The 21,683-nt window shown below is 43.9% G+C and overlaps 1 protein-coding gene across 1 annotated transcript in view; it reads left to right on the forward strand.

Moving 5' to 3' along the window:
- The window catches only part of LOC109891791 (neuronal tyrosine-phosphorylated phosphoinositide-3-kinase adapter 1-like), a 30,449-nt gene continuing 8,766 nt past the window's right edge, over nucleotides 1-21,683 (forward strand). Inside the window, exons 1-2 of the mRNA XM_031826580.1 lie at nucleotides 1-461; nucleotides 18,623-18,870. Coding sequence (XP_031682440.1) covers nucleotides 18,683-18,870 — 188 coding nt within the window. The 5' untranslated portion in view covers nucleotides 1-461; nucleotides 18,623-18,682. The remainder of the gene's footprint in view (nucleotides 462-18,622; nucleotides 18,871-21,683) is intronic.

The following is a 21,683-nucleotide window of genomic DNA, read 5'->3' on the forward strand; positions in this document are numbered from 1 at the left end:
TTGTGTTTATTTGTGCAGTTGTTCATTTTTTTAATTTAAGCCATCCATGTTTTATCGGATGGTTCAGATAACGTGCAGAATCTAGGAGCGTTCCATTATTTTATTTGTGAATGGGTTTTTTGGGGGGGAGAATAGCATTTTGTAACGTCGCAATGAACTGCACCATGGATTTCAATCAGAATTCTTAAAGGGTAGCCCATAGTGGCAATTTAATCGGTGAACAAATAGAAACGCTGTGCATGTAAACAAGAGCCAGCAATCTTCTAAGATCCGCCCATTTCGATATTCTATCTTTCATTATTTCTCGACACAATTGGAAAAAGTGTATTAATTTTACCGTTCTTCCAGGAAGACGGCAATGTCATCATCAACATCCCGGCGTGGTTTTGTTGTTGTCTGATTTTACTACTGGATATTGGCACTTACCCCTGCGCCAAGCCATACCTCCGTTGTTTTACAAGGTAATGCCTTTACATTTATTTCCCTTAACATGTTATAGGAACAGCAAATGTTGCCTCTTATTTGAATAACCAAACGCCATCGATGAAATCATATTCCCTTGATATGCAATTGCATGTGATATACCCTACGGTTTAATTGCATGATAAGTCAATGTTTATAGGAGCGAGAGGTGTAAGTGTTTTTCCACAACAATTTACGCACTTTCTGCTGTAGCACAAGTAGCCTAGTCTACTAGAGGCCATATCGTGTGTTTGTAGGCGATGCAATTTTCCACAAAAACTGTAGTCAGCATGTCTGCTTTATTTGCCACAGAAGTATAAAGATAACGTAGCCCAGGTCTTAAATTCAGTAGTGGCTAGTGCTCGTAAATATTTCACACGATAACAAGAAGTCGATCAGCTGACTCGTGATGATGGAGCCCATGCATGGCATCGTTTTAATCATATGAGCGGACCACTGTGTCAGAAAACCACTCGTCAGACGTTGTCGTCACGTAAAACATACCGATAGTTTCATTGGAATTCATAATAATTACATGGTTGATTTTGTTTATGTGGATAAATATTCTGGTGTAGACATTACGCACGCCTGTGCGCGTTGTCAGGTAAATTGGTTTGCCATTTGGGCTGTTGGGTTGGGGATGTGCTCGTCTGGCTGGGATGATAATTTGTTTTCAGGAGTTCGTGAAGCTATTTTATATAATTGCTTCAGATAATATAATTTAATCTCAAATAAATGTAATGACAACGTGAGAATGCATATGCTACATGTCATATCCACGGTCGTTGAATTGGACAAACATAGAGGTGGAGGCGTGCCGGGTTGTGTGTGTAGCATTTCAGTGCTGGATACGGGCTCAAACGTGACTCCCGCTCACTCACACACATACATTTTAGGCAGATTTTTTTTATGTTGTTGAGACTGACAAATAAGCACCAAATGTAGACCTACTAAATTACAGGAGGGGGGTTGGTGGGGTGGGGGATTTCAAGGCTTTTTGTGTGACTGTGACTGCAGACATGTATCCCCACCCTTGCAGAGCAATATGGAGCATTTCTACACACACACATTCAATGCAAATAATTATAAGCTTTTCATGAATAATAATCATAATTACATTTTATTTGGATGGGCGTAATGAGGAGTTTAAGTTAAGAAGCTCAACTCCACATGCGCAATGGTGTCTACACACATCTGTAGGCTATCAATTTATTTGACTGAATCCAATTCCCAACCTGGTCTCAGAACATTTCATATTATTCTTTGTGTAAATCGGAGATACTTCATTTTGTATATGTTACATTTCGTATGGTATATATTAATTTGTGCATGTCCATCATCCATTTCGTATGATGTATTACGAATTACAATTCGTATATGTTATGAATTTACTAAATGTACAATATGTTACGAATTTTCTAAATGTATGATATGTTTATGAATTCCAAATTGTTGTGGCTAATGTTAGCAAGGTGGCTAATACTAATGTTAGCTAGCTGACTAACGTTAGCTTGGCTAGGGGTTAGGGTTATAGGTTAAGGTTAGGGTTAGGGGAAGGGCTAGCCAACATGCTAAGTAGTTGCAAAGTAGCTAAAATAATTAAGTAGTTGAAAAGTTGATAAAATGTTCAAGTTGTCCGTGATGAGATTCGAACAAGCAACCTTTGGGTTGCTAGACATCCACGTTATTATTATTCATTTTTGCCTTAAGTAGCCTTCTGTCTTATGCACCATACCAAACATTACATATCATACTAATTTGAGTGTGTCCCTTATTGACATTTACTATGTTACGTCTAGTCTATGAGACCAGGCTGCAATTCCATATCCTGTCAAACACACTCAGGTTCACATACACTCAGGTTCAGGAGTGTATGTGTGTAATATGTGTCCATTGAATTTCTGGTCAGTTGAATTTACTGCAACTTCCAGTGCAATACATGAATTGACTGGCATCTAGATGGCACCGCTCCTTACTCGCTTCTATGTTTGTTTTATGATTTGCTTTTATAGTGAAAGCTTACTTACATCGTGGTATTATACTATAGATGTACGTATATATGTTGGGGTTGGATCATATTTCTGTTTGAAAATAAATCTCCATATAGAGATTTCTGTATGTGTTTGCATCTCTGTTAGTGTCGGTGTGTCTATTAGAGAGTGCTTTAGGAACCAAGGTGTCCTACAATATTGTTTAAAACAGAGGTTAAAAGCATCAAGCATCATCATCCTCACCCAATGTCCCTGAACTCCTTCAAAGTTCAGTGATTATAGCAGACAGAGAATCTCAACTACTAGTGGTGGTGGACAAGAACACAGCGCCAACGTCTTTCTCCTACTACAAAGGTGGCCAATGCAGTAGTAACGTACAAATTCCCACCGAACCCTTTCTCCCTGAAGGTCACACAATTCAGTGTTTTCATTGCTAATGCTATCTTCCATCTGAGAAAGGACAGTTGGTGCCAATGAACCCAATGAACCCTCTATATTTTGAGCAGCTTCTCACTCAGGAAACATGAATGAAAAACACACACGTTTCAGCAGCATTGTTGGAATCCTCACATAATTCTGGTATCCTTTATTTCAAGATATCAATGAGTAGGATGCAAACAGCAACACCGGCGTGGATAGGTGTGTAAGTGGGGATGATGACTAAAGGAGGGAAACGAGGGTACCCTGCAATGAACGAGAGAGGGAAAGAGAGAAAGGCAAACACTATTTAGCCATTTTCCTTTGAGGGCTAGTCGTTCCAGACAAAGACGTGGTGGGATTCCAGAGATGACGAGTGATTGGAAGATGGAGGGATACTCAAATGAGCCCGACAGACAGGGGGCAAGAAAAAGCTTACAGCTTGCGAGAGAGACAGAGAGGGAGACGGAGGGAGGAACTGGCGAGTGTCAGACAGACATGGCAGATGCTCACGTTTAAAGCTCCTTTCTCCACTAGAATTCTGGCATTGCCGAGCTCCCGATCTGGCTGATCTGAGATGAATCTTTTACCGCAGCTTTCCTGGAATCTCAAAATTGTATTTGACCGGACCAGAATGTGAGCAGTATGATTATATACAGTATGCTTTGGAGCCCTGTTTGTAGGGAGGGAGGGAGGGAGCGAGCGAGTGAGTGAGAGAGAGGGAGGGCGAGAGAGAGAGAGTGTCTCTGAGTGTGGGTTAAGGAACCAGAGCAGGTGCAGTAATATTAGACTGCAGAGTGACTGTGGAGTCCAGCTGTAGTCCTCTCTAAAGCTGGGGATGGATGAGAGCTGGAGCCTGGTGCTGGGTGCTCACAGGATGAAGACCTATCCCAGATCTGGTAGTAGATTAGTGCAATCTCCACAGTACCATGCATATGAACGTGATGAGACTGACAGCTTCTCTGAGCCAGGCAAATTCATGTATCAAGATCATTATAATGGATATATCCAAATGAATGGCAATAGAAACGAAGGTAAAACAAACTAAATTGCTGTCATTTCAGCTGCTTGATGCGTGTTCGAATTAGTTGGCTAGATAGCAAAGGAGAAGTAGCTAGCCTGCATAACTACATGGCAATTATTTGTTTACGCAGAAACTCCTCAAAGTTTGTAAGGCTCTGGAAGTATAGATCAATCATAATAACTACCATTATACAACTAATAAACACGACAGAGATGAGTGTTTCAATAAGAGACTGTGCTGTGTGTGTGTCTCTCCTAACAGCCCTCTCATCTGCTCATAGTACTCAGCTTGTGTTGATGAGCTCCTCTCCATCTGATCGAAACTCACACATGAATTTACTAAAAACTCAAAAAAGGGGAAAAGGTTAATCGAGGATTTATACTATAGTAAACAAGAGAGGGAGGAAGACAGAAGTAGAGAGTTGGATTTAGAATACAATCCCTGCTCATCAACAGAGGCGGTTGAAAGGAACAGAGGAGGACAGCGATAGGGAAAAACAGATAAGCGACGTAAATGGTTCAAATAAGTGGTTTAACGGAACATGAATCATACACAACAGTGAGGGAGGGAAACAGCAGAGCAGCAGAGCTCCCTCCAGTAGCATCCCTCCTCTCTTCCACTGGCTGGCCCAGAAACAGCAGAGCAGCAGAGCTCCCTCCAGTAGCATCCCTCTCTCCTCTCTTCCACTGGCTGGCCCAGAAACAGCAGAGCAGCAGAGCTCCCTCCAGTAGCATCCCTCTCTCCTCTCTTCCACTGGCTGGCCCAGAAACAGCAGAGCAGCAGAGCTCCCTCCAGTAGCATCCCTCTCTCCTCTCTTCCATTGGCTGGCCCAGAAACAGCAGAGCTCCCTCCAGTAGCATCCCTCTCTCTTCTCTTCCACTGTCTGGCCCAGAAACAGCAGAGCAGCAGAGCTCCCTCCAGTAGCATCCCTCTCTCCTCTCTTCCACTGTCTGGCCCAGAAACAACAGAGCAGCAGAGCTCCCTCCAGTAGCATCCCTCTCTCCTCTCTTCCACTGGCTGGCCCAGAAACAGCAGAGGTAAACATGTCAGACAGGCTGCTCCTTGCTGCTCGCTCCACTTCAGGGGCCTCATTTATCAAAGTGCGTGGGCAGAGAAAAGACTCTAAAACATGCGTGTGCCAGTTTTCCCGCAAAGGTTGTAGGTTGTAGGTTGTTATCAATTTTGAACTTGTCTGGAAAGTGAGCATATCTCCACGCAAAATCTCAGACCATGCGTAGGCACAACTTCTAGTGGTTGATCAACTGTAATGCAAGCAAATATTGTTCTTTTGAGGGAAATAGCCTATTTAAATGTAGTATAGTATGGGTAGGATAAAGTATTGCTGTCCGATTGGAGTGCACAACATAGCCTATTTAAAGTAGCTGTCCAGTGTTTCCAGATTTCTATGAAATATAATCTATAATTAATTACAATAAGAGTCAAATAGTTTTGCTTACAAAATATGGTAATAAACTCTTAAATGTAACTAAATGTAATCGAAAATGCAATCTACATAATACCCAAAAGTAATGATTTATTATGAGAGGGCCATAAACAATAACTAGTAATGCTGCATACTCCAAGAAAGGTTGAAATCTCACCTTTCTGGTAGAAATAGTTATACATTTCTGAGGTGTAGTCACTTTTAAGGACACAAGCTCAAGTACACAGTACAAAAATGACAAAATATGAAATATTTTATATGATGTATTTCCTATTGAACAAAACTGGTTGAATAAGGCTTGGAATGACTTATATTTGTTCTAAAGGTAGTATAATCAATTAACAAAACAACTAACTATAAGATTTCACCTTCCTTATAACTTTGTATATTTAGGGTTAGAGAAAATGTGCGTATTTTCTTGATCACAACGTCTGCCCCAGTCGCTGTGAACTTCAAACAGAGCTCTAGCTTGGCTTCATCCATGTAGAGCACACTTCTCCAGCGTGTCAGTGGCCATTGAAGGTGAGCATTTGCCAACAGAAGTTGGTTACAATGCCGAACTGCAGTCAGGTCAAGACCCTGATGAGGATGACGAGCACGCAGATGAGCTTCCCTGAGACGGTTTCTGACAGTTTGTACAGAAATTCTTCAGTTGTGCACACCCACAGTTTCATCAGCTGTACGATTGGCTGGTCTCAGACCATCCCGCAGGTGAAGAAGCCAGATGTGGAGGTCCTGAGCTGGCGTGATTACACATGGTCTGTGGTTGTGAGGCCGGGTTGGACGTACTGCCAAATTCTCTAAAACGATGTTTGATGCGGCTTATGGTAGAGAAATGAACATAAAATTATCTGGCAACAGATCTGGTGGAGATTCCTGCAGTCAGCAAGCCAATTGCACGCTCCCTCAAAACTTTAGACATCTGTGGCATTGTGTGACAAAACTGCACATTTTTGAGAGGCCTTTTATTGTTCTCAGCACATGGTGCACCTGTGTAATGATCATGCTGTTTAATAAGCAGGTGGATGGCTCTATCTTCTCCTTATACCATGCTAATTGTCATGGATCTCATCTGGGTTTGCAATACAGTATGTAAATATATTCCACTCAGTAATAGACCCCAACTACAGTATTTGTTGTCACTCTTAGACACTGTTGTCTTCTCAGACAAAATATGCGTTAGCAATTTGGGGAGATGTTAGACTACCATTATAAAGTTAAAGGTGTTGGTATACTCCATCTCTCTCTACCGCACCTGCCGTGTCGACCTCTGAATGCTATGTAAAGCCAACTGACATTTACTCCTGAGGTACGGACCTGTTGCACCCTCTACAACCACTGTGATTATTATTTGACCCTGCTGGTCATCTATGAACATTTGAATATCTTGAAGAACGATCTAGCCTTAAAGTCCTCGTACTCCTATAATATCCCCCGGCACAGTAAGAAGAGGAGTGGCCACCCCTCGGAGCCTGGTTCCTCTCTAGGTTTCTTCCTAGGTTCCTGCCTTTCTAGGGAGTTTTTCCTAGCCACCGCGCTTCTACATCTGCAATGCTTGCTCTTTGGGGTTTTAGGCTGGGTTTCTGTATAGCACTTTGTGACATCTGCTGACGTAAAAAGGGCTTTGTAAATACATTTGATCGATTGATGATTGTATTCATACAGTCCTGGTTCATTGCTTTATAATGCTACTAAATATCTTCAATGATATCAGAGGCATTGTAGGTTTGCATAAAAATAAATGTGCTTATTTTATTGCCATGCAATTTTGTTTGCATATGAAACAAACCAATGCTCTGCATTATACAATAGAGGAGTTCAGAGCAACAAGGAGGGGGCAGGGCAATGTTGCAGGTTAATTTGCATAAAATACGAATGGATAGTCAGATCCTGTTTAGAAAAGGATGCTGGCTTCGTGTTCTGGAGTGTGTGCGTCTTTAAGCTTCTGCCCCCTCCTCCCTGAGGAACTGCATTTTTCCCATTGTCATTACTGCTACCCTTCTCTCTCTCTCTCTCTCTCTCTCTCTCTCTCTCTCTCTCTCTCTCTCTCTCTCTCTCTCTCTCTCTCTCTCTCGCACACACACACAAACACACCTTCCCTCTTTCTACACACACATGCCCTCTCTATTCCTCAGCTACCCAGAGGGGAGGGATGAACGCAGCAGCACAGACAGCACATGACAGTAGACAGACATAGCCAGCCAAGATGATCCCCAGAGATTTAGAAGTGGGAGGGATATCAGTGTGTGTGTGTGTGTGTGTTTTTGTTTGCATGATGTGTGCTGTTTTGTTTGTTTATTTGTGTGTGTGCATGTGAGTGAGTGATTGAGTTTGGGTGTGTCTGTCTTCCTTTCTGTCTATGACATGATGGTGGCTACCAAATTTCCCATGGCAACGCAGGACACCAGCAGCAGGTCATGCTGGCTTTGCCGTTTAGAGTGTGTGTAAATTCAGACTCACAGAGCCAGCCGAGGCAGAGTGTGTCTGTGTCTGTCCCTCGAGGGCAGGCTGTCCTGTTGGATGAGAGACTCAGCAGCAGCCCAATGGTATCACCAAGGAGTGTGGTGTGCTGCTTTGCCGCTCCTCTCATCATGGCGCGTATGCTGCACATACTGTACCACACATGCTGAGCTTCCAGTGCCGGTATATACGCTCTCTTTTCCTCTCTCTTTTCCTCTCTCTCGTCCTCTCTCTCTTCCTCTCTCTCTTCCTCTCTCTCTTCCTCTCTCTCTTCCTCTCTCTCTTCCTCTCTCTTTTCCTCTCTCTTCTTCTCTCTCTTCTCTCTTCTCTCTCTCAAGCACACACACACACACACACACACACACACACACACACACACACACACACACACACACACACACACACACACACACACACACACGCAAAGCAGAGCTAAGGTATTGTCTGGGACTCCTTGCTGAGGGTGTTTGTCTGAGACAGTAGAGGTGGTTGTGTGTGTTTGGCCTCTCCTCCATTAAAAATGTTCTTGAGCATAAAGTGTGTATGTGTGTGTGTGAATGCGCACATGCTTGTAGGTGATTGTGTGTTCACGTGTGTGTTGTTAGCCCTTGAATGTTCATGTACTGAGTGCACTGAGTCACCTTGGTTACTGAAGATTCCAACCAGAGATGATGAAGCCAATGGCAGGTTACTGAATATTCCAACCAGAGATGATGAAGCCAAGAGCAGGTTACTGAAGATTACAACCAGAGATGATGAAGCCAAGGGCAGGCTACTACAGATTCCAACCAGAGATGATGAAGCCAAGGGCAGGTTACAGCAGGAGGGAGGGGGGGAGATGGAGGTCACTGAGTGCCTTCGTATGTTGACTGCACCATAGAGAGAGAGAGAGTTGAGAGAGTATGCACAACTAGTTTACTTTAATTGTCTTATGCTTGCAAAAATAGAAAATAATTGTACGGTAATATACAAAAAAAGTAATTCAAATTTACTATGCACGCAAGTGTACACACACACATAAACATATATCTAAATGTAAAATATACAGTACAAGTCAAAAGTTTGGACACAGCTATTCATGGGTTTTTCTTTATTTGGACTATTTTCTATATTGTAGAATAATAGTGAAGACATCACAACTATGAAGTAACACATATGGAATCATGTAGTAACCAAAAACGTAACCAAAAACAAATCAAAATATATTTAATATTTGAGGTTCTTCAAAGTAGCCACCCTTTGCCTTGATGACAGCTTTGCACACTCTTGGCATTCTCTCAACCAGCTTCATGATAAATTATTTTCCAACAATCTTGAAGGAGTTCCCACATATGCTGAGCACTTGTTGACTGCTTTTTCTTCACTCTGCTGTCCAACTCATCCCAATCCATCTCAAATGGGGCTCCCAAGTGGCGCAGCGGTCTAAGGCACTGCATCTCAGTCCTAGAGGCATCACTACAGACACCCTGGTTCAAATCTAGGCTGTATCACAACCAGCTGTGATTGGGCGGTGCACAGTTGGGCCCAGCGTTGTCCGGATTTGGCCGGTGTAGGTCGTCATTGTAAATAAGAATTTCTTCTTAACTGACTTGCCTAGTTAAATAAAAGTTACATAAAAGTTGGGTTGAGGTCAAGTGATTGTGGAGGCCAGGTCATCTGATGCAGCACTCCATCACACTCCTTCTTGGTCAAATAGCCCTTACACAGCCTGGTGGATGTGTTTTGGATCATTGTCCTGTTGAAAAACAAATGATAGTCCCACTAAGCAAAAACCAGATGGGATGGCGTATCGCTGCATAATGCTGTGGTAGCCATGCTGGTTAAGTGTGTTGAATTCTAAATAAATCACTGACAGTGTCACCAGCAAAGCACCATCACACCTCCTCCTCCATGCTTCATGATGGGAACCACACATGTGGAGATTATCCGTTCATCTACTCTGCGTTTCACAAAGACACGGTGGTTGGAACCAGAAATCTCAAATTTGGACTCATCAGAACTAAGGACAGATTTCCATCAGTCTAATGTCCATTGCTTGGGTTTCTTGGCCCAAGAAAGTACATTCTTCTTATTGGTGTCCTTTAGTAGTGGTTTCTTTGCAGCAATTCTACCATGAAGGCCTGATTCACACAGTCTTCTCTGAACAGTTGATGTTGAGATGTGTCTGTTACGTGAACTCTGTGAAGCATTTACTTTGGCTGAACATTCTGATAAATCTAATGAACTTATACTCTGCAGCAGAGGTAACTCTGGGTCTTCCTTTCCTGTGGTGGCCCTCATGAGATCCAGTTTCATCATAGCGCTTGATAGTTTTTTGTGACTGCACTTGAAGAAAGTTTCAAAGTTCTTGATATTTTCCGCATTGATTGACCTTCATGTCTTAAAGTAATGATGGGCTGTTGTTTCTCTTTGTTTATTTGAGCTGTTCTTGCTATAATATGGACTTGGTCTTTTACCAAATATGTCTATCTTCTGTACACCACCCCTACCTTGTCACAACACAACTGATTGGCTCAAACACACACCTTAACAAGGCAGACCTGATAATTGAAATGTATTCCAGGTGACTACCTCATGAAACTGGTTGAGAGAATGCGAAGAGTGTGCAAGGCTGTCATCAAGGCAAAGGGTGGCTAATTTGAAGAATCTCAAATATAAAATATATTTTGATTTGTTTAACACTTATATGGTTACTACATTATTCAATATGTGTTATTTCATAGTTTTGATGTCTACAATGTAGAAAATAGTATAAAAGTCCAAACTTTTGACTGGTACTGTATATGTAGCATATTAATGTGTTATTGGCAGAATACTCATCACATAAATGAAAGTTAGCCATATTATCATCCTCCATTAGCTTCTGCCAATCAGTTACGTGTGCTAGTGGAACAGAAACCCAGTGGTACAGCCGGGTGAGAGGAGGAAGGAGGATGTTTATTTGGAGTATATTTTCTGTTCCAACTCCATGAAAGATTCATTGGTCACTCAGTTTGAACAATGCAGAGGAAGAGGAGCAGCAAATGCTGGGTGGAAGAGGGAATATACCAAACAAGGAGGGTGTACTACATCTGTGCAGTGTGTTTATCTGTATGTGTGCATGCGCGTGCACGTGTGTTTGCGTGTGTATGTGTATTCACTGTTAACATTTTTAAATATGAGACACCAAACCCATTCACAGGGATGGTTAACTCTCGAGGTTCCACTAGTCCGTACCGATCTGGATAAATCCACCTTCAGTTTAATGCCCCCCATTTTTGGATAGAGGACAAATCTCCCTACATTTTGACTCTCTGGTGCCTCTAGGACAGTTTAGGACTTTAATGTTAAATGAATTTAATGAGAATTGCAGCGATTTGGATTGAATGTAAATCATTGTACTTGTGGTGTTTGAAACTGTAGTGTTGATTCTGTAATTTGGTGAAGATTTTTAATTGTTGTACTGCTGTCCTCGGGGCACCTTTGTAAATGAGACCCTGATCTCAATGGGTTCCACTGAATAAATACAAATGCCTGTCACATGCATTCATTTTTCTTTTGGAGAAACCCAATACCACTCTATTTCCCAAGCGTTGCATGATTGAATGCTTTTTTCTGGGTCTTTGAATTCATTTGTTTTGGTGTAAGCAGTAATTGGCAGTAATTGGCAGTAATTCCATGTGGTATCCCAGTAGGGTTCCTCTCTGACCATACATTACATCACAGTGACTCAACAACACACTGTATTATTTTGCCTTGTTCTGTCATAAGAAAGGTACATTATCTATTCCTATAGCCAAACAACAACAACAAAAACAACAACAACCATACACACCAAATACAGCATGGTAACCATGGTTGCTCCCAATCTCATTTCATAGTAGGCCTATATGGATTTCCATAATGCATGTTTGTGTGATTGGCTGGTAGCCTGAGAGCTGACTGTCTATTATCTGGAGAATATATAAGAATGGCATCTATTTGTTACAGATATACCATGACAATTAAGACACGATGTAGGTGTACACAGAAATACTAATTAAGCAGGGTAAAATTGGATCCGTAGCATGTTAACTTTCCCATTCAGATAATAATGAACGACAGCGCTAACATCCCCCTTTGTGAATATTTAGTAGATGGAGAGAGACACATGCAGACAGTGTTGCTAGGAGACCACACACTCAGTGACTGGCGTGAGAGACTGGCTGGTTTCACAGGCAGCCCTCCCCCAATTCTTACAGTCCAGCTTCTTCTCCCTTTTCACTGTTTGTCTATCGTCTCCTCTTTTCTCCCTTTTCTCCATTTACGTATCCCCTCTCTCCCTTCCTCCATTTCGATATCTATCTCTCTCTCTATCTCTCTCTCTCTCTCTCTCTCTCTCTCTCTCTCTCTCTCTCTCTCTCTCTCTCTATCTATCTATCTATCTATCTATCTATCTATCTATCTATCTATCTATCTATCTATCTATCTATCTATCTATCTATCTATCTATCTATCTATCTATCTCTGTCCCCCTCCCCCCTCTCTTTCTCCCTCTTATCCTCCCTCTCCCTCCCTCCTTCCCAGTCCTTCTCTCCCAGACTGATTGGCTGCAGCGTGTCGGACTGCCACGGCGTACAGTCGGGCTTGTTAGAGTGTGGTGAGGGTGACAGTGTGGATGCGTGCGGCGCGGGGTCAAGCCATGATAGCACACAGTGCGGTGCTGTACAGTGTGGCGGTGTGGTGGTTCCCCGTAACAGGCCAGCACTGTGGTGTGACAGACAGCAGCCCCATGGCCCAATAGAGCAGACGGCCTGACAGCCAGGTGCTCTCTCTGCCACCACTGGGAGGCAGGGTAGGAAAGGAGGGAGGGGAGGAGTGGCAGGGGAAGACGGGGAGGGATGAGGCAGGGAACGAGGGGAGAAGGGGGAGACAGGGAGGGATGAGGGAAGGAATGAGGGGAGAAAGGGGAGCCAGGGAGGGATGAGGGAGGGAACGAGGGGAGAAGGGGGAGACGGGGAGGGATGAGGGAAGGAATGAGGGGAGAAAGGGGAGCTAGGGAGGGATGAGGGAGGGAACGAGGGGAGAAGGGGGAGACAGGGAGTTATGAGGGAAGGAATGAGGGGAGAAGGGGGAGACAGGGAGAGAGGGAGGGAACGAGGGGAGACAGGGATCGGGAGATGAGAAGGGGGAGTTTATATAGGGCTCATTGTCTCGGGAGCTCCGTCTCCCACAAACAACCCAGATGGCAGCGAATGCGAAGCGTGGATTCAGAAGTCATCCAAGGTTGAGTTTAAATAGGAGATGTAGAAACAGACACAGTCCTTTGACAACACAGATCCTCAATATACTGTACGCCTGTAAGGTTAGCCACTCCCTTTTTACAACCAGAGATGATTCTCACAGTAATTATTGTTTGGTTAGTTCAAACTGTGGGCATATCTCATTTTCATATTTTTTCCACATAATTTACTGTTTCAGTTCTCTAACTTTTACTCAGTGAGCATTTGAGGTTATAGCTCGAAGGGTTTTGTGTGTGTCCATGTGTCAGTGTGTGTGTCCATGTGTCAGTGCAGTGTGTGTGTCCATGTGTCAGTGTGTATGTCCATGTGTCAGTGTGTGTGTCAGTGCAGTGTGTGTGTCCATGTGTCAGTGTGTGTGTCCGTGTGTCAGTGCAGTGTGTGTGTCCATGTGTCATTGTGTATGTCCTTGTGTCAGTGTGTGTCCATGTGTCAGTGTGTGTGTCCATGTGTCAGTGCGTGTGTCCGTGTGTCAGTGCAGTGTGTGTGTCCATGTTTCAGTGTGTGTGTCCATGTTTCAGTGTGTGTTTTGTTTGCTCATGTGCCTGAATGGCTAAATTATCTGCAGCCTTGCATGCAGATCCAGTTATGTGAATCACACCTCCATCTGTCTCCATCTGCCTCCATCTGCCTCCACCTGTCTCCATTTGCCCCCACCTGTCTCCATTTGTCTCCATCTGTCTCCATCTGTCTCCATCTGCCTCCATCTGTATCCATCTGCCTCCATCGGTCTCCAACTGCCTCCATCTGCCTCCATCGGTCTCCAACTGCCTCCATCTGCCTCCTAGCTCCAATGAGGTGGATTAAAATTTCTTCTGACCCTGTAAATGCCTCTTAAACTGATTTTAAAATCCCCAAATTGCTGCTTTAATGTGTCAGTGTGTGAGCTTTGGTTGCATATATAAATTGTGGGCTGCATACACAATATAGCCTATATTGTGTGTATGTGTGTGTATGTATGTATGTATGTATGTGTGAGTGAGAGTGCGCGTGCGCACAAGTGAGTGTCCGTACATGTGTGCATGCATGTGTGTGCGTGCCGTGTGTTTATACTGTAGCACGTGTAAGAGCTGAATAAGACTGCATGTGAGTGCTGCTTTTGCCTCCACGTTCATTTAGGCTCTGATAAGAACATGCTCTAGGAGGACATGGTGTGTATGGTGTGCTGCTGTATGGTGGAGTAGTGAACCTGATGAACCATCTCCCATGCAGTGTCCTAATCCTCAGCAGCCTGGGTACTTGCACACTTCTCAACAGCTGTAATGCGACAATTGCAGGGCTGCCTGCTCAGCCACCAAATCCTGGAAGCCCAACTCAGTGGCCCTGTTAACAGAAGGCCAACCTACACTTTCTCAGCTCACTAACCTAATTAACACTGAGTCACACAGCACGCCACACCATACTACGCCACACCACGGAGGGTAGCCAGGCCGCAGCATGCAGCGGGGCATTGTGGGTAGGGAGGCCAGGGCTCTGGACAACAGGAATAACAGGAGCTACGATGACACACAGGGCCATCTCAGAACCATGATGGGATGACACCGCTCTCTGTATGATCTCTCCCAAAAAAATGTAGTTGTTTCAACTTATTACTATTAAGTAACTGGTTCCACGGCCTTTTTTTGTTTACTCAACTTTTCATTCAAATGTTACCTAAACTTAAAATTTGTAGTTGGCCCAAACTTATCACGGCTCAGGAGACGACCCTGATGCAGACAGTTCGAAGTAACAAAGGTTTATTACAAAAACAGGGGGCAGGCAAACGACAGGTCAAGGGCAGGCAGAGGTCAGTGATCCAGAGCAGAGTCCGAAAGGTACAGAACGAAAGGCTCAGGGTCAGGGCAGCTCAAAATTGAGAAAAAGTAGGCAAAAATTGAGTCAACTTAAAATGATTTGTTTGCGCAACTTATCTCATATGTTCATTCAACTCGAAATTATTATTATTATTACTTTTTTATTAACTAAAAAAGTCTGTGCAACTGGTTACACACACAAACAGTGCTTTTAACATACACTGTTTTCAACATACATAATTACATTGTGCATGTTCATTTTTACAGTAGTCATTATTCAACATGCAATCTACTTGGGATTTGAACTCACAACCTTGTGGTTCATGGCATTCCGATCTTCTATTAATCTGACTATTCTCTAATTCTTACAGTCCAGCTTCTCCTTTTTCACGGTTTATCTATTGCCTCCTTTTTCTCCAGTTACTTATCCCCACTCCTTTTCTCCAGTTACTTATCCCCACTCCTTTTCTTCAGTTACTTATCCCCACTCCTTTTCTCCAGTTACTTATCCCCACTCCTTTTCTCCAGTTACTTATCCCCACTCCTTTTCTCCAGTTACTTATTCCCACTCCTTTTCTCTCTATCAATCTGTCCCCACTTCGTTTTTTGTCTATTCATGTTTTTCTCTACCCTGCTCTCTTTATCGGCTTCCCTCATCTTTCCCTTTCCCTCCTCTCCTCTCTCCCTCGAGCTCCTGCCTGAGCTGTCTTCCTCCCTCCCTCCCTTTCCCTCCTCTCCTCTCTCCCTCGAGCTCCTGCCTGAGCTGTCTTCCTCCCTCCCTTTCCCTCCTCTCCTCTCTCCCTCGAGCTCCTGCCTGAGCTGTCTTCCTCCCTCCGTTTCCCTCCCCTTTCTCTCTCCCTCGAGCTCCTGCCTGAGCTGTCTTCCTCCCTCCCTTTCCCTCCCCTTTCTCTCTCCCTCGAGCTCCTGCCTGAGCTGTCTTCCTCCCTCCCTTTCCCTCCCCTTTCTCTCTCCCTCGAGCTCCTGCCTGAGCTGTCTTCCTCCCTCCCTTTCCCTCCTCTCCTCTCTCCCTCGAGCTCCTGCCTGAGCTGTCTTCCTCCCTCCCTTTCCCTCCCCTTTCTCTCTCCCTCGAGCTCCTGCCTGAGCTGTCTTCCTCCCTCCCTTTCCCTCCCCTTTCTCTCTCCCTCGAGCTCCTGCCTGAACTGTCTTCCTCCCTCCCTTTCCCTCCTCTCCTCTCTCCCTCGAGCTCCTGCCTGAGCTGTCTTCCTCCCTCCCTTTCCCTCCCCTTTCTCTCTCCCTGTCTTTCAATGCATCTCTATCCATCCTACTCTTGAGGACTGTTGATCTCTCCCCTCCTCCCCACCTGTATCTCTCTCCCTCTCTCCCATGCCCACTCCTCCCTTTCTCACTCTCTATATCTCTTGCTATCTGTGTCAATTATCAGTTAATGTGACTATTCTCTCCTGATTGATTTGATTGACTTATTTCAGCATTTATGGTTTTCTGTATTAGTTGTGTAATGTTGGTGGGTATATTACGTTGTTTTAATCACTATAATAAATACAATTGTTTTACTTTAGAGGACTTTTAACAAAGCTGAGATTTACTTTGGATTGCAAGGTGTAAAAGTACATTTGGAATCAGTCGTTGACACAGACATGGTGGCATAGCAGGAAGAATGATATGCCATGAACCAAGTGTTTGCGAGTTCAAATCCCAGGTGGTGACATGTTAAATAATAATTACTGTATAATGAACATGCACAATGTAGTCATGCATGTCAAATATGAATGTTGAAAGTGTTATATGTCAAAAGCAGTGCATGAGTAGCTAGTTCCACAGCCTCTTTTAGTAAAGATACCCTAATAATAATTTCTATTTGAATCAACATATGAGACAAGTTGAGCAAACATATCATTTTAAGTTGACTGAATTTTCTCAATATTTTATTTTTTACAGTGCATACAGTATATGGCTCTACAATCTGAGATTTATAAGACATTAAATTGGCTACCCCAACCTGTAAAAAAAACATGTAAAGTCCAACATGAACAACAACGTACAGAGACAGACGTACAATAAGTTACGTATAATCTAATGGAGTATATTTTGTTTAATTCCCTGTGCTGTTGGAAAAGGTTTGATACAGTTATGTGTGGGTGGATTCCTTGAGTGCTATATTAAATGTGTACTAGTCGACCATTATTGATTTTGTCCACATTGGATGTTGGCATACTTTTGATCCAGTGTTTGTGATGCTTCTCAAACCAAAACCAATAGCAAGGAAAGAGTCCCGTGCAGTATAAGTAAAACCACCAAAAGCCCCTGAACTCTCACACTGACAGCTGTGCTTTTCATAGCCAATCGCAACACTGTGCTTGCATACTCCAATGCACACCACACTGTTGGGCATTCAAATATCTGCCTCACAACAAGCCTGACTCCTCATGTCATGTGCACGAAGCCTTGTGTGCGCTACATATGACCAACCACATTACTGCCTGGGTAGCTGACAGCTTTAGTCAGGCAACCCCAAGGCCCCCAGTCAGAGAGCAACACAGCAGTTGAGTTACCATGCTTACTCAGATAGTCATAATTGGATAATGAACATATACTGTAAATAGTGTTTTCATGTGATCCACTGTAGGTTGGGCATTGGTGTAAACAACACAGTGGCTGAGTAAACATACAGTACCTGTGCCTTACTGTCTGGCTGCCTGGGTGCCTGGCCCAATGCACAGTTTGTTTTAGCCTGGAGGACAGGATATCCACCATGACACAAGGAGCCTTCTTAGCAACGTTTCCTGCATTGCAGCGTCCGTTTGTCTGGATGCTTTCAGACATAGTTTATAATGCTGTGCCTCATCTCTGTTTTAACTTTCCCTCCTGATCATAACTCCTACCCTGAATCCCTCCTGGTCTGTTCACCTGTATGGAAGACCCCAACCTGGTCTCGGAGTATTTTTTAAAATTCTATATGTAAATCTGAGACGCTCCATTTAGTATTATTTGTGACGTTTCGTATTATATGTATTAATTTGTGGATGACATTTCGTATGACATGTTACGAATTACAACTCATATTATATGTTATAGATTTGCAAAACGTGCAATATGTTAAGAATTTGCTAAATGTACTATATGTTATGAATTTGCAAAATGTATGATTTATTACGAATACTAGCTAGTTGGCTAGGTGGCTAACTTTAGCTAGCTGGCTAATGTTAGCTAGGCTAGGGTTAGGGTTATGTTTAAGAGTTAGGTTAAAGGGTTAAGGTTAGGGTTAGGGGAAGGGTTAGATAAAAGGGTTACGGTTAGGGTTAAGGTTAGGTGAAGGGTTAGCTAACATACTAAGTAGTTGCAAAGTAGCTATAAAGTAGCAAGTTGTTGAAAAGTTGCTAATTAGCTAAAATGCTAAAGTTGTCTATGATGAGATTCGAACTCATTCGAACTGTTGTGGTTGCTAGACGTTCGCGTTATACTCCTACCCATCCACCACGACCAACCATCCTACTTTAATTTTAAGTAGCCATCTGTCTTAAGTAACCATACCAAATGTAACATATCATACTAATTTGAGTGTCCCGGATTTACATTTACTATGTTACGTCTAGTCTATGAGACAAGGCTGAGGAGCCAGGTACTATAATCGTGCTGTGACTGCTACTGCCCTACATACAGCATGTCGACATGAGAGCTGTGTAACTGTGTAGGGGAGCTGTGTAAAAGGAGAACTGGAAGTGACAGTCATGTCAGCTCAACTTGCAGTAGATGACTATTAACAATGCCACTGTCTCCATCTCCTCTGTGTCTAGGTGATTGAAGTGTGGCCTGCAGTGACATCCATCCCCTTCTCCCTATTGGCCTTCTATACCATGAGCTCTGGCTCCGCCCAGGATGTGGCGGTGGAGCATTTCTTGCGTGACATAGAGAGGCGGGGCAAGCGGCTACATTGTGCTGTGATTGGTTGTGAGGAGCAGCGTCCCCGCGGCGACATGAACCTGCTGTATCGTAAGAGCCGGCTGGACTGGAGGCACAAGGACCAGGATGGCAATAAGAAGAGGTGAGGAGAGGTGAACTGATCTCAACTCACAGCAGCATGCTGGACTGGAGTGATGGAATGCGATTATTCAGTTGAGTTGAGTTGTAAATCTCTGAGCTGAAGTGGAAGAGTTTTCTCGTTCATATTTTATGTGTAACCATGTCGAAAGGAAGTAGAGAAACAAGAGAAGAGAGGATCAGAAGGGAGGAGCTTTATTGCCTTCATTATAGGGACAATGTGGCCCATTGGTGCCTATGTAGATTATGGCAAGCGTACACACACTTACACACCCGCAGGCTCACACACACACACACACACACACACACACACACACACACACACACACACACACACACACACACACACACACACACACACACACACACACACACACACACACACACACACACACACACACACACACACACACACACAGAGCTCTGCTCTTGGCTTTTCTTCACATAATGGAATGAGACAGAAAACAGTTGCATCTCTGTTCTCCATGATGAACAGGCTCAGTGCTGTTTTCGCTGCCTGCACTAGCTTCCCCCCCCTCTCAATAGGAAGGTGTACAATGACATTGTTTCCCTGCTGGTTCACTGCTTCATAAGGGAGGATGGCAGAGTTAAGGCACATCAGTAGGACAAGACTACTCATTGTGACCTATAAACAAGGCATGCATTTAGATGTGTGTAGTTTGTTACGTTTTATCGCTCTTGCTTCCTCTACCTCAAACAAACATGGCAACCTGCACTCAGGGATCATTCACAGGCAATAACCTCCTAAATGAGGCCTTTGATTGCATGCTCGGGAAGCAAAACATCTCTTCCTCCTCTCCTCACACACGAAGAGACCCAGTTTACCGCTCCCTCTCTTTCTCTCTCTCTCTCTCTCTCTCTCTCTCTCTCTCTTTCTCTCTCTCTCTCTTTTCTCTCTCTCTCTCTCTCTCTCTCTCTCTCTCTCTCTCTCTCTCTCTCTCTCTCTCTCTCTCTCTCATTCTAATACACGCACACACACATCAGACACACACATATGTGTGCACCCACACACTCAGTTCCCAGTCTTTCCCAGCAGGGAAACAAAAGGTGGTCGGAGCCTCCAGCTCCATTCGTCCGGTCCTGCTAGGAAAGTCAGATTTGACCCATTCATCCCCTTGTTCCTTCCTCACCATGGCTACCTCTCCCCTCCTTTCCTCACCATGGCTACCTCTCCTCTCCCCTCCTTTCCTCACCATGGCTACCTCTCCCCTCCTTTCCTCACCATGGCTACCTCTCATCTCCCCTCCTTTCCTCACCATGGCTACCTCTCATCTCCCCTCCTTTCCTCACCATGGCTACCTCTCCCCTCCTTTCCTCACCATGGCTACCTCTCCCCTCCTTTCCTCACCATGGCTACCTCTCCCCTCCTTTCCTCACCATGGCTACCTCTCCCCTCCTTTCCTCACCATGGCTACCTCTCCCCTCCTTTCCTCTCGGAATGGTCTTGGAATCGGAGAGACAGGTTGAAATGGTGATGATCCATAGCTGACACACTAAGTAGAGGCTTTTTATATACTGTGCTATACAGCCAATATATCCCTTCTAGGCGGTTGTAGTGAAGAACGGTTTCATTTGAGGTCTTTTCATGGTAATTGCTGCGCAGTGTTTTTCTACTGACTTCAGCCACTGTTGTTATGGCTGAGTCACCTCTATAAAGGTTCATTTACAGAGCTATACCGTATATTCTATATGTAATGACTCCAGATTTGGACCATGTCAGCTGCAACTCCCCATCCCGTTTAATTGTCCGTTAAGGTACACCGTTGTATGTGTATTCTGCTCAAATGTAATCCATCATTAGCTTGAATTGTGAGATATTGATTTTGGTTTCTCCTATTAGGAAACCAAAGATGTTCTGAATCTGTTGCATTCCTGCATGATGGTAGTTTGGATGAGGTCATGATGACCTTCAAAAGATCTTCAGGGATTATCCATTTGACGTTTTGGCTTTAGAAAGCAATTAAGAATTGAGTTGTCTGTTTAATCAAAGGAACAGTACAGTAGTTCATACATTCAATTCCGATGTATTTACTTTTCATCAAGGAAACTCCAGTTGAGATTTTTATGCTGCACTGCCACACCTTTCTTCAGGCACTAAACGCCCCTCACACATTATATGTTTTAAGGGTGCTTTTTCCTTTGTGCTCTTGTTTGTAGTGTGTTTAGTACTTTGGCAAGCAATACCATGTGATTTTCTCAGGATTCAGACAAACCACTAAACAAATAAACAGGCAAACCAGTTGCCATGGAAACAGATACAATACTTGGCAGAGGTCATGGTGAGTGTAGTAAAGGGACAATGAAATAAAACAGATAAAGAATTAGTTAGAGCAACCCAGTAACACGGTGACGTTACACACAGGAGGATTATAGTCAGAAAGGAGCAGCTAGATTTGGGAGGGTTTTAGGGGAAGCAATTTCCTAATTTAATGTGTTTGTGATCTAAGGGAGCAGTTGTGGAGGGATAGAAATGGAAGGATAGAAGAGTTCTGAAGAGGGGGGGGGCCCCACCCCCATGCAGATACCGGCATGCACAGCTGCTGCACTGCCTCGCCCAATCTCGCATCACTCACTCTCTAACGGGAAACTACGCTCCCCGTGCCATCCATGCACGAGGAGCTGTGTGTGTGTGTGTGTGTGTGTGTTAGAGAGAGAGAGAGAGAGAGAGAGAGGCAGAGGAGTAGGGGGAGCCGTAGGACTGCAGATTCAATTGAATGTAAGCTATGTAGAGACCATTTTTAACAGAAAAAGAAAAAAGGAGAGAGGCAGAAAAGGGGAAGGCAACACAATGGGAAA

The sequence above is a fragment of the Oncorhynchus kisutch genome, linkage group LG6, assembly GCF_002021735.2.
Source record: "Oncorhynchus kisutch isolate 150728-3 linkage group LG6, Okis_V2, whole genome shotgun sequence".
Lineage (NCBI taxonomy): Eukaryota > Metazoa > Chordata > Actinopteri > Salmoniformes > Salmonidae > Oncorhynchus > Oncorhynchus kisutch.